Source organism: Podarcis filfolensis (genome assembly GCF_964270895.1).
Source record: "Podarcis filfolensis genome assembly, chromosome: 3".
NCBI classification, from domain to species: domain Eukaryota; kingdom Metazoa; phylum Chordata; class Lepidosauria; order Squamata; family Lacertidae; genus Podarcis; species Podarcis filfolensis.
Window position 1 is genome coordinate 74279924 of NC_139606.1, and position 13570 is coordinate 74293493.

The 13570-nt window shown below is 41.3% G+C and overlaps 1 protein-coding gene across 2 annotated transcripts in view; it reads left to right on the forward strand.

The window, feature by feature from the left end:
• FAM120B (family with sequence similarity 120 member B) overlaps positions 1-13570 on the forward strand; it is a 37191-nt gene that overhangs the window by 10862 nt on the left and 12759 nt on the right. For both annotated transcript variants that reach the window (XM_083606034.1, XM_083606033.1), the window contains exons 5-6: positions 594-766; positions 2650-2742. In XM_083606034.1, the coding sequence (XP_083462160.1) occupies positions 594-766; positions 2650-2742 (266 nt within the window). The remainder of the gene's footprint in view (positions 1-593; positions 767-2649; positions 2743-13570) is intronic.

Consider the following 13570-nt stretch of genomic DNA (forward strand, 5'->3'; position numbering starts at 1 on the left):
TGGTTTGAATAACAGCAGCACACCAAACACAGAGGTGACATGCTGGGAGGGGAGACATTTAAATGGGTCCTTTTGGGAGTGCTTGTGTACTGTTTGGTGCTTGGGTTGTAGGAGCCTAACATTTTCAAGAAAAGGGAAGTGAAAGGATCATATCATCGTTGCTAAACATGCATCTTTGTTAAACTTGCAGCTGAGTGAAGTTTTTCACGTGTGCAAACAAATCCATTGTATAAATAGCACAGATTTTTCAGCCCTGTAATCCTGTACAACTAAGATGCAATTTCCCCCTCTATGAAATCTTACAGAGATCCAGGGCAGCTGTCGGGGTCAGAGTGGCAATATCTTTTATGTGTCGTAAATCTTGATTCTAGGTATAAGTCATTAATTTTTACATTATAGCTGAGGGGAGCGTTGTTTTTGTTTGTTATTTATGGTGCGTATTTTTGTGTTTTTATATTGTAAACCACGCTATGATCTTTGGATAAAGGAATTTAACTAATTATAATAATAATCTCAAAAAGGTGAGTAATTCCTGTTAAAACTTAGTTACAGCTTTCTTCTACAGTGTTTGAAATAGTGGCTTCCTTTTCTAGGTGGCACTCCTAGTTTGAGATCCCTGTGGCTCAGCAGTGGACCAGAGACTGAAAAGCTACGCCATTGGACATTTCTGGCATGCTTTCAACTGCAAGAAATAGCAGAGGAGATCCAGGCTCTGGAAGCTTCTGTTGCTGTTGTCTGCTGCTTGTTACTGTACCTCTTCCTACAAGTAAAGAAAATCCTATTTTTGTGACTTTCCTTACGTCTGCCTGCAGCAGATCTATATGGGTTAGTAAAGGGGTAGCCAACACGGTATCCTCGTGATGTGTGGACCACAATACGCAACATTGCTAACCACTGGCCATTCATGTAGGGGCTGATGCAAATTGTAGTCCACAACACTGCAAGGCTTTGGCTATCCATGGATTAGGACAAGTATGTTGCGAGATTGATTTGTGGGGGGAGGAGAGAGAGAGACTGTTCCCAGGCCTTTGCGGGATTGATTTAACTGATGACGATGAAGTTCTTCTCTAGGAAGTCATTCTAATGGTCAAACTGCCATGGAAATAGATTGAGCTTTCATAACAAAAAAAGAGCAATTCTGTGTCTTTCTGGAAGATAGTGATGACAATCCAGAAAGCTACTTAAGGTTAAACTTCCCTGGGTTTCAAAAGCAGCTTGACATGCAGTGTGAACAGAGGCTGCTATTTGAAAATTACTGAAGTACAGTAAACCCACATCTTACACACATTTAACCTACGCAATTTCAACCATATGTGGTTGAATGCAGGCTGGGGAGGGGAAAGCTCAGAGGTGGGATGAAGCTTGAAACCCCAAGTGGACGTGGCGCGAAAAGAGCTTTTAAGCTCTCTGCCATTCTTCCTGGGAAAGTCCAGCACAGCACTACTTAATTACTAGGAAAAGAGATGCAAGGAGCTCTCCGAATGGAGGCACACTTTGTTATTTGGAAATCCTTTTCCTTAATCACTGATTGCTCTGTGTGTGTAATAACTCAATGGGGAAAGAATGTACCCTTTACATGCTCAGAGGCACTTGATTCTTCCCATCTTTCAGGGTGGGTCCTTACGTACAAGGCCTGACTCGCCTTTAGAAGTCGTTTTTCTAGTAATAATTCAAAACTAACTTTAAAATAGACACAGATATCCATCAAAGCAGTTTCCCAACGGTATAAATCCCCGTAGCCTGCAGCAAAGAGGCAACTAAAGGAAATTGCTGTCACATGAGCTTTTGTTCCTTCCTTTGTCCCTCTCACTCAGATCCGATTGCTTAAATTTCATCGGCTTTCTATCCATGTTTCTATTAATTTAATCAAAACATTAAGGAAGTTATTAAGAAAAAGGTAAACCCCTTTCCCCTCAAGCTTCAGTGCGGCATTGCATGAAATAACTGTACTGATTAACAGAGCAAAGAAGCAGTCCTTTGTATAGTAGTTGTACAGTTGTTCCAAAGTAATATTTGATGGATTGCACCTAAAATGCTTGAAGCAAATTATTATACCATAAGCATGCCATCTGTCTGCGAATTCCCAGAAACCACAAAAAAAAAAGCTTCAAGTCAAACTCAGAAACCCCCTTAAAGCCTGTAAGAGGTGATTTAGCTGTGATTCCTGCTTTGCAGGGGGTTGGACTAGATGACCCTATGGACCCTTTCCAACTCTACAGTTCAATGCTTCTATGATTCCATGCTTTATAATTGGTAAAGACACAGCAAGTGGTTTGTTAATTGCACCCAAGGAAGTTTTCCCAACGTAAGTGCAAATCCTGTCTTTTCTCAAATGTAGGAATAGGAGAAAAGGCTCAGCATTACGGAAGGCCAATGGGAAGTGTGAATGTCTCTGTGGTTCATTATAAAACCATCAAAGAAGATGGGAGAGAGGGAACCTTTAAACTGATCCTTGAGCGCAGGGTGGTGAAGTTGGTGGAAGTAGGGCAGAGGAGCTGAAGTTGCGAAAGCAAATTGCAAATGGTGTTTCAAAGAACTACAGCTGAATAAGGCCATGGTGCAAGACTGGCATTCCTGTAGCAAGGAATTTAGGTAATGGGGGAAGGTATGTACTTTTTACATAGCTCTGAGCTAAGCTTTTCCCCCTAGGTTGACAGCCTCTCCTTGGAAGACTTGAACGCATTTCTAGCTCAAACTCTGTGCCTCGAGGGGAAGTCAGCTGCTCAGCTTGCACACTTGCAGGTACAGACATGACTCATTTACTAATGCAATACCAGTGGTAACCCCTAGATGAGCAGCACATTGCTTTCTCTTTGACCTTTACTCTCACTCAGTGGTATTGAGGAGATTAGATTTAAGGGGCAGGGTGCCATTCAGTTATCTTAGTCTATTTGCACTCTTTCGTTACATAGACAAGGATTCAAGCCCAAGCCCCTATTCCAAAGATTCGATGTGACCTGCCACATTTAAACCTTCAGCTTTTCTCTTTACTGCCACCCCAAAATAATTGCCTCTCGTCTGTTCAGCCAGGATCTCATTCAAGCACTCCCCCCCCCATCAACTTGACGCCTCCTCCTTCTGCTTGCAGTCAAACGAGAGATGCCATGGAATATTCAGATCCCTTCATTTTCCTGGCTTGCTTAGCTCCTCATAAGCTTCTTAACGATGGTATAGTGATCTAAATGATGCTGATTATCTAGACCATATCACTGGGACACGGGATTGAGACTGCTTTGGTCACCTTGGCTGATAACCTAAAATAGGAATTGGAGGGGGGGGTGCATCCTTCTTAGTTAGTTCTCCTGGACCTCTTGGTGGCTTTTGATGCCATCCACCATGGTAAATTTCTGGATCTCCTAGCTGGATTGGGCCTTGGGGCCTGTATTAAAATGGTTCTGTTATGGGACTACAGTCCTCGGCATGCAGTTTCTCTCAGGGTTCTGCCTTGCTTCCGGTGTTATTTAATACCTATACAAAACCACTTGGGAGTTTTGGATTAACTTGTCATCAATACACTGATGATATTCCACTTTATAGCTCCTTGCCATCTATGGCCAAAGAAGTAGCTGGTATCCTTGAGCCCTGCCTAGATCTCTTACTGAGCTGGAAGAGAATGAATAAACTGAGATTTAATCCAGACAAGCTGGGCATACTGTTGGTCAGTAGAAAGTCTGACTTTGGAATTGGGATTCAATTTGTTCTGGGAACGATTGCACTTGCCCTGAGAGATCAGCTTCCTAGCTCAGGGGTGCTTCTTTATCCTGTGCTATCCCTGGATTCCTGGGTTGTATTTGCACAGTTACATTCATCCCTTAGACATATCACGTTTAGACTACTTTAGTGTGTTCTATACAGGGCTGCCCTTGGAGATCTTCCAGAAGCTTCAGGTGGTTAGGCTGCACAGTATCAGGAACATAGTAATCTGATACTGAAAGTTCAGCACTGGTTAGTGGTTACTGATTATTTTTCAGGCTCCATTCGCCTCGGAGCAAGAATCTTTCCCTACTCTGCAATTTGAAATGACCCAACTTTTTAATTTAATTTCATTTAATTTTTAATAGTGTAACTACTTGTAATGTTTTAAAGGCAGCTTTATTGTTGGTTCCATGTTCTCAGGCTATTTTTATTGTTTTTGACCTGTTGCACACTGCCCTAGTGGTTTACAGAAAGCGGGAATAAAAATATTAAGAATAAATAATGAAATTACGTTGAAGCCTTTGCCTTTAGTGTTCAAAGGAGGAAAAGAAGGACAATCCTGTAGAGAGAGTACAGGCTTGGATCTGAGCACTCAGTTCTTAATTTAGCCATGAAGCCTGTATCTCCATAAAAAGAAAAGTTACCCATGTTGACCCATAAGAAAGATTCCAGGAGCTTGCATGCTATTTTGTGATGTTTTGATTAGCCCAATAAAAGTTATAGATAATATGGATTTTGGAATGTATCTCTATAGTTCTCAGTGAGTTGACATAGTTTTAAGGAGAGTCACAAGCTCTTCCCTCGCCCTCCTTAGTTTAGGAATAGAAATTCTGCTTAGCAACTACAGAGTGTTACACATTGCTCTCTGTTCCACTAGTCGAGTGGAAAGCCCCATGGCACTGCCCTCTCTGTAAATAATGACAGGACCTTCCTTTTTTCAATAAGCAGCCTGGTGTATAAAGGAAGCAGCAAGAGACTTCTAGTCAAGTGACCATAGACTACTCCTGAATCAGCATTGCGATACTTAATATATTGGTTGTATAAACTTAAATGAAAAATCAGCTTCCTGTTAAAAAAACAAAACAACTTAATTGCAAGGAATGTGCATAGAATATGATGTTGCTTGAAATTCAAGCAGTCTGTGCCATAGTTATTTAAAATTTTACCCAGGGCACGTGGCTTTGTTTTATGGTAAACAAGCTGTGGTTTTTATCCCTGCCTCTTTAGCAGCTGCAGGCATATGCTGCATACAGGGGAAGGAAGTTTTAAACATGGGTGGGGTTCTTTACCGAACAGCCTCAACTTGTGGAATTTAAGGTTGCTTTGAAGAGACACACAGGGCTATTTTAAATACTCCCTCTCTTGATAAAAAGGTAAATGAGCCACATGCAGGTCGTGTGTCTGTGCCATTTCCCATTGTTGGCTGGCGCATTTACACTGGAATTCCATGCATGCTCCGCCTGCCTTCTGTGTCTTGTTGGTACATGCCTTGTTCCCCCCAGCTAAAGAAACAGAATTTGGGTTTTTTGGCATTTACGTCTTCTGCATTCATCAAAGTGTTTTTATGCCCTGCAGAATTTGCATTACATCTGCATAATGTAGGAGAGAAAGCGAACACTATAATTAAACCAGCGTAGCTGCTAGCTAAGGGAAAATATTTCTCTTTGTGGAAAAATATCACACATGAGCACAGGATTTTGTGTTTCAGAATCTTGAAGGGCCTGGCTTCATAGCCTTATGCCATAAAAGACATAAAGCAAATGGACCATGAACATGAAATGCTGACATATTTTATAGATGCGTTTATGGGTACTTTTAAATAGATTTGTGGATGGATCTGAAGCAACGTTTATCTGAATGACTTTCCCTAGCTGTATGAGTGTTTGATGTCTTGTCTCACTTAGAGCAGAATATTATGTGAACAATCTCACTTTGGTGCTTACTATTTTGTTTGTGTGTGTGTGTGTGCACGCGCATGTTTCTGTGGGCACTTCTAGGCCAAAAAAATACCAATTTTAGGATATTCTTATATGTTTGTCTCAATGTTCTGATGGCCCCCAAAGATGTCCATGTGCAAGACTTATCATATCCCTGCTGGAAACATGATTTTAAAATTTTGTTTTCAGTGCAGGGAACTACACAAGATATTGTCTATTTTTATTGCATAATGTATTTTATGGATAAGTATTCAAATTTAATAAATAATAATAGAAGAGAAATGAATATTTATGTAGCAAGTAGCTCAATAAATTCCATATAAAATTACTAACTTGTATTAAAATAAGAGATAAAATTATTCACAATCTTTTCTTATTTATGATAAATTTAATTGTTCTCCCCTTCTCTCTTTTCAAGTTTTTATTGCAATTAAAAAGAAAAGTCAGAATGTTTTGCAGACCATAGGATTTATCTTAGCTCTACTCTGCTTTTGCCTTGCTAGTAAGCTAGAAGGAGAAAGAAAGAGAATAGCCAGGTCTATATGTACCAGAACTCAGTAAGTCTTTCGTTCTGTCTTAGGTTGTAATCAATAGGACTTACTTCTGATAGTAAGGGAGCATTTTTTGGTGAGAAATTTGTGGTACAGTGTTGGGGTATGGTTATTCTTGAAGATGTTTCTCCTGTGGTTCAGAATCAACATGTCATCACACCCACGAAAGCTGTGGGTTGGTGATGGTGGGCTATTTCAAAATGGTCACCATCTCACTCGGAAAATTGGCAATATCTTCCTCATGTGCTACTGGATGGTACAGAATCATTCATGACTCAGCCTTAATGCCGTGCTTTGTAACTTTACAATGGGTTTTGATGGATATAATCTATTGTCAGTGCTTCCCTCCCTAGAAAAAGAGGTGCCAGTACTCACCATGAAGTTGTTATAGTAAGTGCCTCACTTTTTAACAACAACAAAAAGAGGTGCCAGTACTGCGTGCCCTTGAGTACCCCCTGGGGAAAAAAGCACTGTCTGTTGTTATGATGGTAAGTGCAAACATTAAAAAGGGGGCATAAATATCCCCAAGAAGAAATGTGTCCCTATGTCATGCCACAAACTTGCCACAGAACACATAAATCTAATCAATTGTTCCTTGACTGAACAGGCATGTACAGAATTGTTGCTGCAGATGAGTCAAATGACACCCATCAACTTTGGTCAATGTAATGCTTTCGATTTGAACAATTCCAAGCTGTGGAATCTGCTGCATTATTGATAGTAAATGTCAAAATGGTTGTTCTCCCCATGAAAATATACACAAGCTTTATCCTGTTTGTTAAAAAAAAAAAAAAGGAAGTCGAAATGGGTTCAGGAAAAGCAAAGCAGTAAACTCATAAATGTATCTCATAAAATGATCACTAGCTTCAAATGGAATTCTTCAAAGTTTTGAATACATTTTGCAGTGTGAACCTAAACTATAAAAAATGGTTGACACTCTTAAATCCCATAGAAATTTATGAGTCTGAAGCAGTTCTCTGTGCACAATTCCTCCTTGATTTTACTAAGGTTTAGGCGTGCTTTAATAAGGCGCTATTCAGAATGGTCATAGTTGTCAAAAATAACCCTGTGAATACAGAATCAAATGCAGTAGCAGTATTTTTAAATATTATGCTCTTGATCTAAAGAGTGGTGTAACAAGTGCATGGAGATAATATTTTCTTCCTCACAATTCTGAAACCAGAGATCGTCCAATGAAACTGAACGGTGGGAGATTCGGGATAGACAAAAAGAAGCAGTTCTTCACACAGTGATTAGCTAACTGACATTTGCTTCCATAAAATAATCATCACCAACTTAGGTGGCTTCAAAAGGAAATTAGACAAATTCATAGAGGATAAGGTTATCAGTGGCTAGAAGTCATGAATGTAGCTTGAATGCTACATCCAGAATCAGTGACAACCTCACCTGTCACTGGGAACAGCTGTGAAAGATGGCAATTGCCTTCTTGTCTGTTTATGGGCTTCCCATAGCATCTGGTTAGCCACCGTAGGAAAGAGCACACTAGCAGTTTTTTTCCAAACAGCACCCTTCCTTCCTATTCCTTGCTTGCTGCATAACAAAACACTTTCAAAATCCAGAGAAGCTTCAGAAGCAGGTATGATGCAAGAATTACTGTTTTAAATAAACCAGACTATATGTATTAAACCTGAGCACACTGAAAGAATCCCTTTCAGGTCCTAGCCCATGTTTTCTTTATTTTGCCTTAAAAAGAGAGAAGGGAGGATCATTCTGAACAAATTGTTATCAAATTACAACTGTAGACATTATGATTAGGAAGGTAAGTTGGGTGTGTAACTGTAGGCAATTTACTGTGCATTCCTCTGCACTTCCATTGATAAACAAGTCCCATTGAGTTCAGCATAGCTCACTTCCAGATGAGTGAGTGTAAACTCCAAGAATGAGTCCCATTTGGCTCAGTGGGACTTGGAACAATTACCTGTTGGATTGCACAGTGATTCAAATGAGTGGAGCCCATTTCAGGTTTACTCCTTGCCAAATCCAGTGGCGAAAATAGGGGGAATGAGAGCTTCAGAAGGCTGCCCTACAAAGCCCCGATGAAGGAAACAAGCAACTGCAGGAGAGTTAACATTCCCTGTTAAATATTATCCTGACTTCTGGTGTGATTGGTATGTAATGGCTAGGTTGAAGAAATTCTGAAAAGCATTCTTTCTTCAGGCTAATCTTAAAAAGATAATATGAAGAAGGAAGATGTGTTTACCTGGTTAACTTATAGCTAAGCCATGTCCTGTTTAAGAGGTGACCTGCATCCTTAAGTGGCAGGTGCTGCCTAGACTTGGATGTAGGATGGCAGCGGCGGGGGGGGGGGTGGGGGGAGAAGGAGCCTGCAGTAGGGATGCCATGGCACCAGCACCTGCTTCTCAACTGCTCTTGTTGCTCCTCCACTCCCGTCTGCACCTGCTTGTCCATACTTTGTTACTGATGGAATGCATGTTCATCTGCCTAGGGGTTCAGGTGGAAGGCCAGTAGTAAACTTGAAAAAGAATGAACAATATATGGGGCACGATCCATTTAATTTTTTTTTTCTCCTCCAGCACTGAGTGTACATATTCTCTGGGTGGCTTTCACAATAGAACCCAACAAACAAGGAAATTGAAAAACACAATAGAATCATTTTCCCAGACAAAGTCTGGGAAAATAAAAAGGGTTTCGCTGGCACTGTAAAGGCAGTAAAGTGGACGGCATAGGACCCTTCCTGGGGAGAGGATGTCATAAACAGGGTGCCATCAGTGGGAAGGCCCACTCCTCAGTTGTCACCCACCTTGCTTCTGATGATACCTGGAAGAGGGCCTTGGATGATGATCTCATGGGACAGGCAGGCATCTGAGGGTGAGGGTGAGGCAAAGGCACTGAAGGCTTGAAGCCAGAGGCTGCTATGTTTTGTGGAAAGAGCTGAATTTAAAGCTCATGGCTGATCTTTAGAAAGTTCACTTTGCTAGTACTAAGGGCCACACTATGAACACAGAGTATGCTCACTCAGATATTATTTACAAGAAAGCAGTGCAGAAACTATTTGTGCACCGCATCCATACTAGCAAGTCAGCATTTGTGCTATGTGTGCTACAGTTTCCGTACTGAAGTATATAGTGAGATAATCCCTGATGGCACTGAAAGCTGTAAAGCTATCCCATAGCCCTTTGGTGATTGTGTCTTCAAAGCATTCTGCCTAACTTTAACAAAAGGGGCACTGTAGACTCTATTTCTGTGTTTGGGGATGAAAATGGAATTGATCCCTGCATCTATGAAGTTCCATGCTTAGTTTTTGTTGTGTGCAAGTAGTTAAAGGATGCAAACTGGATATTCAGCACTATTTTAGGATGACACATATATTTGTGGGGACAATAAGCCTTTCCATTATGAATAAAGGTAAAGGCACCCCTGACCGTTAGGTCTAGTCATGGATGACTCTGGGGTTGCAGCGCTCATCTCACTTTACTGGCTGAGGAAGCTGGCGTACAGCTTCCAGGTCAGCATGACTAAGCCGCTTCTGGTGAACCAGAGCAGTGCACGGAAACGCCGTTTACCTTCCCGCCGGAGCAGTACCTATTTATCTACTTGCACTTTGGTTTGCTTTCGAACTGCTAGGTTGGCAGGAGCAGGGACTGAGCAATGGGATCTCACCCCGTCGCGGGGATTCGAACCACCGACCTTCTGATTGGCAAGCCCTAGGCTCTGTGGTTTAGACCACAGTGCCACCCGCGTCCCAATTCCATTAGAGGACTACAAAAACCAGTGTGGTGTAGTGGTTAAGAGCGGTAGTCTCGTAATCTGGGGAACCGGGTTCGCGTCTCCGCTCCTCCACATGCAGCTGCTGGGTGACCTTGGGCTAGTCACACTTCTTTGAAGTCTCTCAGCCTCACTCACCTCACAGAGTGTTTGTTGTGGGGGAGGAAGGGAAAGGAGAATGTTAGCCGTTTTGAGACTCCATAGGATAGTGATAAAGCGGGATATCAAATCCAAACTCTTCTTCTCCATATGAAAGCTAAGTTTCATGCTCCCAGTGACTTGCTGAGATATTGACTAACATGAAGAACCCACCAAGTTGTGGTGATCTGAGATTCACTGCAGAGGTGCGTCATCCTTTTTCCAGGACATGCTTAGCTTGAGCTAGACACTTGTCTGTGATGTGTCAGAGAATTCAGATAGCTAGTCCCTATGCCAAGAAGAAAAAGCAGTGTTGAGAACTGATTCAAGAATTTTGAATTCTTTCTGCTTTTAAAATAGCATGTTACAAAAAATAGCATATTATATTACAGTTTCATAAACAAAAGCTAGTCCCCTTTTAAAAAGAAATTCCATCTTTAAAATATTAACCTTTATTCCCTGTTGCTGTGATATCCCAGAACTAAACTGTTTCACAAAAATGAACTAGTGTGCACTTAACTCCCACCACACGTGATTAAAATTTCCCATCACTGATTAATTTTGTTCAGTTCCAGATTTAGTTCATTGATCTGTTGGTTAAACCAATTAAAGCTTGCAGCCCTACAAAAATGTCACACAGGCCTGCTTTGCATGACACGTTAAGCCGAATCTTTGCTTAGGAAGACTGCGCAAGCTCATGATTAGGGACAAGGGAGCATAGCCACAAGTCCCCAGTTTGGACAGTCACCTTGGCCTGGCTCAGCCTGGCAGCAAAAAGGACCAGAGAGGAGTAAAGCAGCCAAAAGCTCTTCCCTGGAAGCCCACACAGTCATGTGGTCCCAGTAAGTCAAGGTTTGGCTTTAGGAATCTCTGTGGTGACTTTACCCTGTCATTCTCCACTCATCTGCCTTGACTGTATATTACCAGCAGAAGCTCTTATTTTTAGTGCTGAAGAGAAGAGCAGGGGAGCCCACATATTTTGTGGCTTGTTTCTGTCTCTCTATCTGCTACAATTAATTTGAGAAAATTATTTAACTGTGGCTTCTCAACCCCCAGCAAATGGCAATACATTTTAGTGTCCCCCAGTACAGCATGATTCACTTACTAGCGTGCGGTGACTTAAAGGGTCACCAATGCAGAGTATATTGCAGTGAAGATAAGATATTGCTCACAAACTCCCCCTTCTCACATACTTGCAGATTGTATCTTTTTAGTTCTAATTTTAGCTTTGTGAAATTAACAAAAGTGAAGGAGCGACCTGTGTGGACGCTTTGAAAGTTATGGTTCAGGTTGCTATCGCGCCGCACAAACTTGCCAACAACATAAAGCAGGCCCAAACAGACATTCAATTAAGGTGCTACGGACAAGACTGGTCTCAAAACAAATGGTGCCCCAGGCAAGGAGCACACCCAGATTTCCCCCTCCATTTAAATACCTTATTTCTTATTGTGTTTCTAGCCCATTTCACAACTCCGATCCACTATCTACATCGTATAAGTCAATGAAAATGCAAGCTAGGACCTGTAAAACTGTATTTGTTCATGCCATATAAATTTTCTGTATTAGTTGTTTCAGCTGCTGAATAACTTGTTGAGTAGATAGACTGTGCCTGGCCTTCCTGTCACCCAATATCCCAGGTGGTCGCCTGGCCCTAAATCTATCCATAAGCATATTGCAATCATGCCATGAATGGCTGCATGTGAATGGTTTAATGGCGAGACCACTGTATAAGGATTTCCTGCATAGCCCATACATTCTAGCCTGGTTTGAAAACTTTTACACAGAAAGCATCTGTAGCACATTCATAGACTCTATACAAAGTAAAAGAAAACTGTGACACTGAAGAACTTTATTGTGATAGCTATTAGGAACTAATCACATGTATGAAATAAAGGGCCTTGCAGAGGTACTGCCACTAAAATAAAGCTAAAGTTCAAGGTGTATTTGGAACAAGATCTGCAACACTGCAATTATTTGCTTTCTTGTTAGCCTTAGTTCTTATCTTGTTTAATTTGATTTATGCTGCATTATATATGCCTGTTCTTTTTAATGCTTTGTTTGTCAGGAAACACAGTACCACATCCATCAAGAGCAAGGTATTGTTAAGTGTAAAATATTATTTCCTTTATTGGGTAACCCTTCTCGGTGTGTTGCACCTGAGCAGATGGCCAACTTGCTCAAGGTATTTTTGAGAGTTTGCATTAGTGTTTTATAGATATCTAAAGTGATGTGGACAGGTATTCTCTTTCATTTTAGACCCAGAGAAGTTTTACATGGAAAAGATTTTGCTTGTACTTTTCCTTGCAGGGCTGATCATTTTGTAACTAATACGTTAACTTTAACCACTCATACTCTGTACCAGCAAACACCTGCCTGCCTCCTTCAGTTTATAATAAAACCACTTTACAATGTATATTCTTTGTGACATTATGAAAACTGTAATGTTAGATATAGGTATAGACATAGATATATGTATGTAGGCCACATAGTCTGAAAGCCATTTTTCATGCTACCTGTTTGTACTTGAGTGTGCATACACAAATACAAATTATGTACATATCCAATCAGTGTAAACAGCAAGCATGTTTAGTAGGAGAGGTGTGTCTTCTCAGAAGTGGAATTTGGTAATAGATGGCTGCTTTTGAGTTTCAGAAACAGACTTTGCAGGATTTCACCCTTTGCAACAGCAATAATAGCAGTTGTCTAGCACTCTAGACATTTTCAGAGCATTTCGTTTCAGTATGCACTGCAAAAAGCCAGGTCAGCATTTTCAGTCCCGTATTTCAGATAGGGGTGTGCGGCTTTCTTGAGGCCACTTAGTAAAAGCTCATAGCAGAGGTGAGATTTCAACCGGGGATTTCTTGTCCACACAGCCCAGTCTCTTAGCCTCAACCTCTCTTAGCTTGTGGGGTATGTGTATATAAGGGAATGGCCCATAACAGCATGAAAAGAGCCTGCTAGATCAGGCCAGTCGCCCATCTACTCCAGCCTCCTGCTTTCACAATGGCCAACCAGATGTTTGTGGGAAACCAGGGAGCAGATAATGAGCAGAAGAGCACTCTCCCCTCCCATAGTTTCCAGAAACTGGTATTTGGAAGCATTGGTCCCTCCATCTGTGGCAGCTAAGCATAGCCATTGTGGTTTTGCATATCTAATTCTCACAGTGTATGTGAGAAGGATGTTTTCCGCTTGTGCTGGTCATCAGCTGGTCCACACGGCAGGTGGCACAATCCATCCATCCTTTTTCCTTGCACAGTTCTCTGCAGTGCACTTACTACTCCAGTGTCAAAACAGGAGCGCAGGAAACCGTTCTGTGGGGGGAGGGTGCCCCAAAATGAATCCCTTTGAGCTTTAGAAGTGAATTTAACTGATTTGGGTTTCGATTAATAAACAAGGCTCTGTTTGTTGTGAGTCTCTTGGTGTGTTTTTGATTTTCAGGGTCTTTTTGTGGGACACAAAAATGTAAAGCGATATTGAAATCTTTGTTTAGGTTCACTCCAG